The sequence below is a fragment of the Watersipora subatra genome, chromosome 1 (genome assembly GCF_963576615.1).
Source record: "Watersipora subatra chromosome 1, tzWatSuba1.1, whole genome shotgun sequence".
Taxonomy (NCBI): domain Eukaryota; kingdom Metazoa; phylum Bryozoa; class Gymnolaemata; order Cheilostomatida; family Watersiporidae; genus Watersipora; species Watersipora subatra.
The window spans coordinates 31,006,321-31,019,272 of NC_088708.1; the positions used below are offsets into that span (position 1 = coordinate 31,006,321).

General features: G+C 35.0%; 1 protein-coding gene across 1 annotated transcript in view; it reads left to right on the top strand.

Annotated features, from left to right (window-relative positions):
* LOC137386331 (receptor-type tyrosine-protein phosphatase kappa-like) overlaps positions 1-12,952 on the top strand; it is a 52,190-nt gene that overhangs the window by 29,111 nt on the left and 10,127 nt on the right. Inside the window, exons 5-9 of the mRNA XM_068072830.1 lie at positions 782-872; positions 4,661-4,881; positions 6,960-7,076; positions 8,270-8,421; positions 11,337-11,616. Coding sequence (XP_067928931.1) covers positions 782-872; positions 4,661-4,881; positions 6,960-7,076; positions 8,270-8,421; positions 11,337-11,616 — 861 coding nt within the window. The remainder of the gene's footprint in view (positions 1-781; positions 873-4,660; positions 4,882-6,959; positions 7,077-8,269; positions 8,422-11,336; positions 11,617-12,952) is intronic.

The following is a 12,952-nucleotide window of genomic DNA, read 5'->3' on the forward strand; positions in this document are numbered from 1 at the left end:
TATGATAACCAGAGTACAGTAGACACTCCTCCATGTTTTTGCTTTACTTTATTTTAGATACATTTATATTATTTCTTTGTTGCAGTTTTTTCTAGACTTTACTGTCTAGAAAAAGATGGAAAATTGATTTAAATTGGCATTGAACGTATGCACTCCTCTCAACTTAGCATAAAATTGCTGTAATTGTGGACCCTAAACCAAGTTAACGTTACAATAAAAAAGAGAGAAGCTGTTGATACAAACCAATAATACTACATTTACTGTCCTATCATTAAATTAGAAAGGTTAAGTCTAGTTGTTACCTTTCACAAGGGCCAAAGGGTAAGCTTAGAAAGATCTTCGAATGGATTAGGCACAGTTTACATGTATTTTGCTGCTTGTATAACATAAAATCCCTATTACGTAAACCTTCTCGGATCAGATTATTTACTTTGTAAGAGTGTCTACTGTTTAACAAACTTGTTTGTGAATTATGAAATATTTTACCAGATTTGTTTGTTGATCATCTTCCAATCACATAAGTAATTACAGTTTCCATTACTTATCATTAAAAGCGGCATTTAAAGGACAACTCCAAGTTTGAAGGTTGCTCATAGCAAGCCCCATGCTAATGATAAAGATTTATCAACTGTGTTTCGAAGAGAATCTTTTTCTTTAAGTAACCCATAGATACTTATTTTTTTAAGTCACACGTTGATCAGCTAAAGGAACTTACGACTGGCATCATTTACAACTGGCAGCACTTACAACTGGCAGCACCTATAGCACTCCCATTTTGTAGGCGCTCAAGTCTCTAGCTCCCGCTCACGGATGTCAAGTGGCTCTCCAAGCGCATAACATCGCTAAAAATCAGTCAACAAAGTTTGTGCCATGTAAGTGTCATTTCTTCTCTCTGTTTTCTTCTGCCATACTTGTAATAACTTAAGAGAAGTCCTTTCATATCACCGAGAATAGCATATGCTGCCAAGGCAGCGAATAATGATCAAACCTCATAGAAAAATCATTATTTTCATATTTTTGATGATGACTTCATAATTGCCTTGTTTTTTACAATCTGCATGAATGCTGGCCATGTCGAATTTATTGATGTTCCAAGTTTGTGCAACAGTTTATGACTCGCATTGTTAGGTTTGGCCTGATTGGAACAGCTGCACCCTGAAGACTACAGACTCAGGGTTCAGTTTTTTGTTAGTCACTCATCAGCAAACTATGCGCTGATTAGGTCTTCATAAACATCTTACTGTTTAGATTAGTATATTTATAAATGCCAAATCGTGTCCATGCCAAACATCTGTGGCTTGCATAATTCTTTTCTGATGGCTGATGCATATTTTTTGGATGCAACTTAATCATGGTAGTGTAAGTGGGTAAATTTACAAGACTTAGACTTACCATCAGAGACTTACCATCAGAGACTTACCATCAGAGATGTATAAATATTGTTTCCTTCAACCAAAAATGTTAGCTGACGGCCATTTTTACCATTCGGTAAATTTAATTAGCTTTTTGTTGGCATATAATAAAGGAATGTACACTTTGCATTGTGTGAAAGTGTGAATGCATGTGTGAATTCACACGCACGTACGCACGTACGCACACACCCTTTCGTTTTGGGCATTATTACCTACACGATTCAAAATCTAGGGATTGGATCCTGATGCGTTTTAGTTATTGTCATTTTGCAAATGGCTTCAGTTAAACCGACTTTACATTGTTATAGTGATTGTTTTAATTTTAAAATGAATCACTGGCAAGCATTTGGCCAATCACAATAAGGCAGCAACCAACCTGCATTGAACATATGCTATCCCCTTGTCAATCGTACTTAGCATGTCACCGCTTTAACAGTTCTTTGCATTACCATTTCAACATGATGTGTGACAGTTTTGACATGATGTGTGACAGTTTAGACATCATGTGTGACAGTTTTGACATGATGTGTGACAGTTTAGACATCATGTGTGACAGTTTAGACATGGTGTGTCACAGATTTGATACTTAATATGTCACAGTTTTGATATTACATATTTTACAATTTGGACTTGGGGGTATGTCACAGTGTTGACAAATGGTGTGTCACATTTTTGACATTTGTCACAGTTTCAACTTTTAAGGTGGCTGAAAGATATTTCCAGAGCATGTATTAGCTTGAGATTCCTTTTAATTTCCTAGTAGAAATCAACAAAGCAACAACTAGTAAAACACATAACTAGAGGTCTGATGGCTTACATTGAAAATAAATACTGAGCCTAAGATAAACTTGCAAAGTCACACCGAAGTTTTCATAGCCTTTGACTCTAATAAATCAACCAAGAAATCCTGTCACAAATTTCACCTTGGGTGATATTTTACTTGCGAAGTTGTTCTTAAAAGATGAAGTAGTCTGCAGCTTACATAAGAAGATTAAATAGTCTGCACTCTTTTATTGCTGCTTTTTCAATATCGGTTCATCCAGACTTTTGAAGTTCCCATTTCAAAACAGAGTAATTTTCATTAAAGTTCAAACTTCACCCATTTACTCAACATCCTCAATACTTGCGGTTAAAACTAACGGAGAGAAGGTTAAAGCTAACGGAGAGAAGGTTAAAGCTAACGGAGAGAAGGGCTAAGCTCACTAGAGAATGTATCAGTGGTTTCATGAGCACAAACCTGCGTGTAGTAGATGCAGCGGTGTTTGACAATGAATACAAGTGCATGATGTTTCATGGCTGCTGGTTTTTGTGATTGGCCCAATGTTTGTCAGCAATCATGCTTTAAAATGAACATCAATACACAGCAGACGAAAGGTATTGGATCTAAGCTAGAATCCAAGTCTTTCTCACTATAATATCTTACAGCAAATAAGAACCGTTTTTAAATAAAAACATTAAATATAATACAGTTAATTTTTTGCTTTGGTTACCTCGACACGCAAACTTTCCAACATATAGATTTTAACCAAATATTTGATTCTCAGCCGAAGTAACTTTTAACATTTGACTATAAGTCTCTCGAAGCATTGCGGCTTTGCAAAGAAAGTGAAACTGCTGAAGGCAAAAATAAAAATATAAAATGTTAAAAATGATAAGAAATAAAAATGTTAACAAATACACATGCTAAGTTAGTTTAATCGTTACTTAGAGTAACATAATATAAGCTATGCTAATGTATCTCTGTCTCCCTTATCTCTGAACATATACAAGGTTGAACCTAGACTTCCATTTACACGTTTCTACAAAACAATAACCTTTTTTCATTGATTACGCGCTGATTAATGTACTTTGTTATGTTTTTTTTCCTTTTTATGTATTTACTCGATTACTGTGTATAAGGATTTTCATTATTATGTACAAAGGTGTCATAAGTTTTTGGGCCGTGGATTATAGTAAAAGATTTACAGCGTATTCTTGTAAGAATACTGTCATACCTTGACATATGGAGCATATCAGTTTCTATATTTACTTTTTATGTCAAAAAACATTCCATGTTGAAAAATATTACCATAAGAAACCACCATTCTTATAGAAGAAAATAAATGATGAGATTATATAAAAAGATAAAATGGAGATAAATACTCACCTTGATCCCATATAGTATTAGAACAAATGGGTTATGTGATCATAATAGAGTATCAAGCTATGTGAAGGCTGAATTTAAAAATGTATTTTGCGACTAAAATCTAAACTAATACAATATTTGTCCATGAAAGTCGGTTGTTACCATTATTTCAACATAAAAACATAAAAACACAAATGGACGTGCTGGTTCGGTGATAGAATGAGTAATACAAATACATAGAGTAACTTTCTCTTGCTTATAATAGATATAATTTGAATTGAACTCACTTATATTTTTTTACATATTGTTTTTGATTTTTGACCGCTTTTTTATTTTTACCTCCAAAACTTTTGAAAGATTTTGGACTCATGGAAATTACTTAGTACCTTTAGACAAATACCTGCTAAGGATTCATATTGATAAATTCCTATGTTGAGGAGTTTGTCAGCAGAGGGTTGACCTTACCTTTATTTACTAGACAGCGCAAATAAATTGTTCATTTGTAAACTATGTACTGTTTCTTTACCTGATAAATCGGTAGCTTCACAGTTCACACTCATTAGATGAAAGTGATATGATTCGATTTGGTCTTAGTAAATACATCATGGAATTTCCAAGCACAAAGCTAGTCATTTCTATATCAGATATAAAAAGACTGCTGCCCAAACTCACTTGGAGTATTGGTATTAATCAGCAAACTACTGTAAATTACTGCTAGTGTACTTGTACTTTGTCAGGCATCAAATTCACCATTCTCCCTTATCAGGTAAATTGCCAGGATAAGGTTGTAAAAGCTGTGCATAATCAATGCAATTGTGGTAAAATAACAACCAGCAAAGTTTTGCTCCACAAACTTCCTTTTACTACTTGTACAACTGCCTACTTTACTCTCATGTTATTCGCACAAACTAAAGGTCAGCGAGGTCAAACCATAATAAATTAAAAGTTGCTTTAACCTATTAACAGATACATGTAAATTCTAGTACTATCATAAACCAATGAAATCAAAAGAAATCCATAATTATATATATATATATATATATATCTAATTAAAAATAAGGCAAAAATAAAACTATTTCATGGCTTTGTGAACAACATAGCTGTAACCTTTGACCTTTCGTAGATGACTACAATAGAGTGCATCTCAACAGCACAGATGCAGAGGAGGACACAGACTATATCAATGCTAGTTATATCTATGACAGTTCCTCACCCGCATCAGAGCCAAGATACATAGCAGCCCAGGGTCCCCTGCCTTCCACCATAAATGACTTTTGGAAGATGATTTGGCAAGAAAGAGTGAAATGCATCGTCATGCTGACGGATATGTACTCTTATAACAAGGTCGATTCTTTGTACATGTATATTCCCCAACATACCCCATGCTGTCCTAATCAACCAACTAGACTCAAACACTCAAACTGGTTTGTCTCAACAAACTAATTGTTAGAATCTTTTTGTAAGAGTCTAGCTCAGTAGTTGTTTTTTAACTAAAAGTATAGCTAATAGAAAATATAAAGCTATATAGCTAGTAGAGAATATAAAGCTATATAGCTAGTAGAGAATATAAAGCTATATAGCTAGTAGAGAATATAAAAATTAAAACGGTCTAAGCATTAAAAACTATTTTCACTCAATCTTATTGGCTGTTGTCACCTGCATTTTTAATGATCAAGATCAGTTTGCATTCAGCATCTTGGTATCCGGTGATTTGTAAAAACAGAGTTATTCATACCACCAAAGAATAAATATTTGCTTAGTTTAAAAGCTCAACATCTAAATTTTACGTGATGATTCAACCACACAACATGCATAATGTCAGCCTTGCGATTGACTTTTTTTGTAACAAATTTGTAAAACAGCATCATTTTTATTCAAAATGTAGCCAAGTACTGTATACATTGGGTTAAAATACCACGTGGAAGTTTTGTATTTGAAGGAAACCAAACAAATTGAAGAGTTTTTATTCATAGGTTCGAAATAGGAATAATTACGTAAAAGTCATTAATTATAGTTTTAGTTTTAATTTTATTCTTGTCAGTAAAAGTATTTGAAGCTCTTGCAGCGCTAGTAGCAAATTTATCCATTGCTTTCAGAAATTATTTAACAGGGAATCCAAATGCATACAAAAACTTTTTTACTTCAAGAAATAAAAAAATTAGGAAATATATCGACATCATTATAATTAAAATATCACACGTAAATTAATTTAATTGAATAACATCGTGTTTGTGTCTGATAGAATACTTATAAGTACTTTGATAGCTAAGGTCTGGGATTGAGCATACTGCATTGAAAATGATTAAAATTCACCTCGCAACAGCTATGACACCACCTATCACAAAACCTCGGCACTTGGCAGAAGTAACCTTTTTACTCTGACACAAGCATCATATGCTGTCAATAATAAATTATGGAAAAGATTATTTAGACAGTGATGATTTTAGCTATTGCGTTACCAAGTTACAAAAAAGAGAAAATTTATTTTATCTTAAATTTTAATGTTGATCATTTCAAACTTTCGATAGGTACTCAGGCTACATAGGAAGCTGTTATCTTCAGAATAAAAATTGAAAACATAAATTCATTCTAAATGACCTTGATACAAACATTTTAATGGAACACCATTTTAATATTCTAATCTGTCCAGAGTAGAAAAATAATGGTTTGAGATTTTTCATCAGGCTTAAAGACATGATAGCTTTTTTAAACACCACAAACAATTAGTTTAATTTTAGGCATAGATTTACCCATAGAGCAATAATACTTAAAGATGATCTTACACAATCTTTTAGTAAATTTTACTTATTTTAGCATCTGAGCATTTTAACCGCAATAAAGTTTTGTCAATTTTAGTCTTAATATCCTGGCAGTCAGATCACCATCAGAGACAATCACAAATCTTAAAAAAATAATGATACTTTCTGATAAAATCTACTACAATCTTGTTCATCTTTAACAATAATGCATACTTCTTATCATTAGTATTTTTATATTTCAGATACAAAATTTGAATATTAAGTTCAGTTATAAAAAAATTTTATAAAATCTTAAAAAACCAAAAATTTGGAAGGCCAAAAAATTAGTGGCTGTTAAAAGTAGAAGCAAGTGTACAAGTTTACAATGAAGTCCCATCTATAACAACCTCAGCGTTCCTAGACATACATCATTAATTATGAGCTGATAAATGCATGATTAGTTTCACATATTTCCCATTTTCATCAACTCTAAAAACTATGACCATTTATGTAACATGACAAAATGGTGTTATGATTGTGAAAGAATATAAATTATACCTGTTATAAACTCTATAAAATTTATAAATAGGACTTATAAAAATCCTATCTGACCCAAGACACCTGTTCCAGACTGTCAAGTGAGCCAAGGTTGCCAAGCTGTAGGGTTATTTCTCTTTGTCACAGGTAGACTGCGTGAAATACTGGCATGATACTTATACTCTCTGCGGAAACATTCATATCACCACGAAAAGCTGTCATGAGACACTCCACTATACAATCACACAGTTTATTTTAACAAAGGTACGCGTGTACATTTCTCTCATCGCCATGGCAACATGGCGTATATGCGCTATTATGTAAGGACAATGCGTCTGAAGGTCGGAACCTTTACTTTCTTGCTATGGTAACCCCAACAGCTGACAATATAAATCCACTTGTGAAACAACCTTGCGAAGGTTGACTGTTATAAAGAGGTTATTAACTGGGATGTTTTTAAGACCAAACACTCCACTGCAAATTGAAGTTGGTTTTAACAAACTTCATTTTGCAGTTACTGTTTGTTAGATTCGTCTTCTCTTACAATCACCTCTGCTCTCTTAGACATTTCGAAACATAACTAACTGTTTATATTGCTCTGATTACATCACAGAAAATAGAGAAACGAAAAATCCTGGCTATTTATTACCATTTGCAATAAAAGCACCATCTACATATCGACAGACCAACTCTGATTTTCCTGATGGCAGCAAATCCAGGGCAGAATAGAGATTGGTTGGCTGCCACCACACATGTTGTAGACCACATGCGCAACATTAAAGGATAATATGGCACTGTTATATATTTGAAAAAATATTTTTAAAAGTATTGTGCAAAAACATTTCCATAGAATGGGCGAACGGACATTTTAATGAACTGTTAAAAAAGGAAAGGCGTTTCATCTGATTAGCTTTGGTCATACTAATTTTTTCAACAGTGAAAGATTCATTTAAACAATTCAACAAAACTCTCTTGATGATTTATTATTTTTGTTTTCAAACATCTTTTTGTAAATTAAAAGCTGTAATACATAGATAATAAAACAGTGTAGCAATATTTGTGGTTGTTCTCTCAAAATATAGTTTAAATTGCTGGCTTAAGAACACTAGTGAGCATTGTTTGTTAGAACACAGGCTACAGCAGCATTAGTAGTTTGTTAGACTACGCTTGCTGAAGTTTTTAAAAAACTTTGGAGAAAAATGGAACAGTTGATGCGTTGAACCTTATTGCATATCGGCCTCTTAGCATCTTGGGCTAATCTACTTCATGCCATATACAGTTCGCTAGATATTTTCTGCTGTGTTGTCAGTCAGTGATGCATGTGAATTTGCTCAACTGCGCCATCCGTCATACACTCCTAGTTTTAGTACTTTTGGATGCTTTAGTAAAGTTACCTATGCCTTAGCTTGCTCTCAGAAAGAGAGGGCGAAAATGAATGTAGACATTTCTTCTATTAGGCGGGTCGCAAGAGGAGCCAAGAAGTTCAGCACTTCCGCTTTCACAACTGGGCTTCAGACGCGATGCCGGATCCTGTCGGACTCTTGAATTTCCAGAGACGAGTTCATTCCTATGCCGGGACGCTAGCCGAGCCGACTGTTGTTCACTGTTGGTACGAATAGACATCCTATGTGTTTAGAACTTTAGAGTGCATTTAATGATGGTAGCCAATGTTTATGTACTCTACCTAATGCCTTTGAATTCTAGTAGTTCTATTAAAGAATATCTATAACCTAAGCGTGTACATTCTGCTCATCAGCTGTTTTGCGCCGTGCCAACTGTAGCCATTAACACTTTGAACCCTACCCTTGTATATACAAGAAGGTCCCCTGATCCCTGATCCTAGACCGTATGAGAATATTCCATCAACTTAGAAAACACTAAGAATAGTGCAATTCCTTTTGAGCTGAAAATCATTTCGAAGCACCAAGTTTGTAGAACTCGATGAAAAGAATTGGAAATCAAATTGAGTATTTAGTTTTTTTCATATTTTTTCAAAAAGTGATGTTATAGAGATAATTGAAGAAGCATAATGATTGTTGTACACCGAGTCTGATACAGTCTGTATATTTGTTATATACACCGAGTCTGATACAGTCTGTATATTTGTTATGTACACCGAGTCTGATACAGTCTGTATATTTGTTATGAATAAAAAACAAACAGTTTGTAGTGTAAAACTCTCGTTTCTGAAGAGAAGCTTTCTATCTTTATCTATTGTTTATCCTTCATTACTAAGAATTTCAATCAACGTTTCATTAGAAACTAATGTTTTGCCAGCAGCCATTTTTCATTTCTTGGTCTGTTAGAAGTCACCTCAGTATTTCGGTAAAATCTCAATCGATATTTATAGTTCACTCGATTTGAAACTTGTGAATTTTACTATAAACATATTACGCACAAAGTAAGCAAAACTTTATAATCCTTTATAATTCGGGCGTCTATAAAAACAAAATGAAACTACGAAGTCAAGTCTACTCAGGAGTAGGCTCATATGGGCAAACAACTCCTCGAACTATCTCAGGCCTCAAAGCCTTGGAGCAACCACACGGGTCAGAGCTATACTCAAAAAGTATATCTTTGTTTCGAGTATTCTGTTTTATGATCACAGGCTTCCATATTTGGTATACTGAACCATGATTGATCTAATTGGTTTTAAAATCAATATTAAGTTAGCAAAGAACGCTTTGCTAATAGTGTGTTTCCCATACCATGAGGCTGACCGGTTTGTTCATTTGCAAAATTTTCTGTTTCAGTTTTATTGCCTGTGTTTCTCAATCGGAGCGGATAAGAGTTTCATCAATCATACAATAATTACTTCGTCGGAGAACACGACAGCATTTGTAGCATGTAAAACTTAAATTTTTTTTTTAAATGCTCTTTTGAAAAGAGCTACAGAACTTTGAACTAGCGAGTACAGTCCACCACAGTACATTTACGGTTGAACTAGTGAGTACAGTGCACCACAGTACATTTATGGTTGAACTTGCGAGTACAGTGCACCACAGTACATTTATGGTTGAACTTGCGAGTACAGTGCACCACAGTACATTTACGGTTGAACTAGCGAGTACAGTGCACCACAGAACATTTATGGTTGAACTTGCGAGTACAGTGCACCACAGTACATTTACGGTTGAACTAGTGAGTACAGTGCACCACAGTACATTTACGGTTGAACTTGCGAGTACAGTGCACCACAGTACATTTACGGTTGAACTAGTGAGTACAGTGCACCACAGTACATTTATGGTTGAACTTGCGAGTACAGTGCACCACAGTACATTTACGGTTGAACTAACGAGTACAGTGCACCACAGTACATTTATGGTTGAACTTGCGAGTACAGTGCACCACAGTACATTTACGGTTGAACTAGCGAGTACAGTGCACCACAGTACATTTATGGTTGAACTTGCGAGTACAGTGCACCACAGTACATTTACGGTTGAACTAGCGAGTACAGTGCACCACAGTACATTTATGGTTGAACTTGCGAGTACAGTGCACCACAGTACATTTACGGTTGAACTAACGAGTACAGTGCACCACAGTACATTTACGGTTGAACTAGTGAGTACAGTGCACCACAGTACATTTACGGTTGAACTAGCGAGTACAGTGCACCACAGTACATTTACGGTTGAACTAGCGAGTACAGTGCACCACAGTACATTTACGGTTGAACTTGCGAGTACAGTGCACCACAGTACATTTATGGTTTTGTCGCTTTACCATGTGGAACACGATGTTTTTCATCCTTCATACAGCGTACGACATCAACTAAAATGTTTTTTCGAAATTCAGATTTTGCGGTCGGTGTGCTGCATAAGTTGGAACAACGAAGATGTTGATGTGCTATTTGCCAAAATCTCGCCCACAACGCCTGAATTAAATACAATGCTCTCTCTCTCTCAGTTCAGCGTTATTTGTTATAAGTTATAGTAAAAACGAAACCGGACACAAGTAATAAAAATTAACACGATGACAAAATTAATGTTTAGTTTAGTAAAATACATACTAAAACTTAGCTTCAAGTGTGTATTCAGTAAGCTAAATTCATTTAGGTTAAATTCAAAGTTTATGTTATACGTATGTCTCAAAGGTAAGCGCTCCATGCGGTACGTACTGTACATAGTAATGTTACATTTTATTGCAGATCATAACCAATAAATACGATAAAGTTACTGTAGGTAACTATAGTTACTAAGGTTAATGTACTATTTTGTTACTAACTTTTAATATGTACAGTATGTATATAAAATTTTGATGATTTTTACTAGGCGGTGTTTGCATTAGATTATTATTATAGGTTTTTATATGACATTTTCGCCTTACTATGTCAACACTGGAACAAATTAATGTCATATGGTGGGGGTCCACTGTACTGTTTACTCTCTACAACTCAGCACCATGCTTTGCTGGTTACCACAGATCATGTTTGCGTGTATTTACCTGTACACAAATTCTTGCTATTATCAAAGCCTCATTGATAGTCATATAAAGGGAAATGTCTCGCCATTTTAGCACAGGTTCTGGAAGAACAGGAGCATACTTAGCCTTAGATAAAGCCATTGGAACTTTAGAAAAAGATGGAACTGTTGATGTGCTGAATATTATTGCGTCCCAACGAAACTATCGGTCTCTCTTAGTATCTCATCCTAATCTACTTAGAGCTGTCTACAGTTCAATACATGTCCGTCTGCTGTGTGGTCAGTCAGTAATGCCTGTGAATCTGCTCAACTGCGCCATCCGTCATACCACCCCTTCATTCCTGTCAAACATCAGTCTTGAATATGATTATAAGGTAGGGCATGTGAAAGTGCAACATCGCCTCATTTTTCTAGAACATTCTAGTAAGTTGAGCACATGAGAAGCAAGAGGGTTGACTATTTCATGTGACTTGTCAATACATGCAGATGATAATAACATTATTGTACAGATATTGAAGCAAATATGCTTAAAACATCCGGACTAAAGCATACCACAAATTGAGGACACTGTGAATACAAACAATTGGGCTTATTTTGGTTTGTTATCAATTGGGCGGTATGTACCTCATCTTACAGGTAGATATAGTAAGCAGAAATAAAGAAAACATAATATCAGTAAGTGTTAATACAAAATTAAAACATAGAATGAGGTATAATTAATTATTAAACAATGACATTACATATATATGTATATGTAACTAGCAGAATGCTAGCAGATATTAAAAATCAGCTTATAAACATTGACAGGTAATGTAGTTGCTTGACAAGCCATTAGCCTGGCACATTGCCAATGGCTAATTTGAATAAGCTAGTACTTGGAGTACTTACTAATAAGAGCGGTGAGAGCAAACATAAAATGATGTTGCACTATGTCGCAGAGCGGGATGCATATTTTCATCCACATGGCGACATAAATCGCCCAATGAATTTTTCAATCTCCTGTAGCTCCATGGTTTATCATATCATCTGGGGAACAGGAGATTCCGAGATCAAATCTTTTGCGATACGGATTCTTCATTCCAATATTTTAATAGCTATAGCTGGACAAACCGAATCGTACAGACAAACTTTGAGGTTTATATATATAGATGTAGTTGCTATTATCCCAATAGACTGGGTCACAATGGACAAAACAAGATATGGCATTAGAGGCCCAGAAGCAAACTTTGCTGTCCTTTGATACACAAAATTTGATATATTCATTGTTTCATGACTATTTTACTTTCATTTTAAAGATACCACATTTCGTTGTAAGCTAGACTTGTAGACTAGTGAGACTTGCAGACTAGTGAGACTTGTAGGCTATTGAGACTTGTAGACTATTGAGACTTGCAGACTAGTGAGACTTGTAGACTAGTGAGACTTGCAGACTAGTGAGACTTGCAGACTAGTGAGACTTGCAGACTAGTGAGACTTGCAGACTAGTGAGACTTGTAGACTAGTGAGACTTGCAGACTAGTGAGACTTGCAGACTAGTGAGACTTGCAGACTAGTGAGACTTGCAGACTAGTGAGACTTGTAGACTAGTGAGACTTGCAGACTAGTGAGACTTGTAGACTATTGAGACTTGTAGACTAGTGAGACTTGTAGACTATTGAGACTTGTAGACTAGTGAGACTTGCAGACTAGTGAGACTTGTAGACTAGTGAG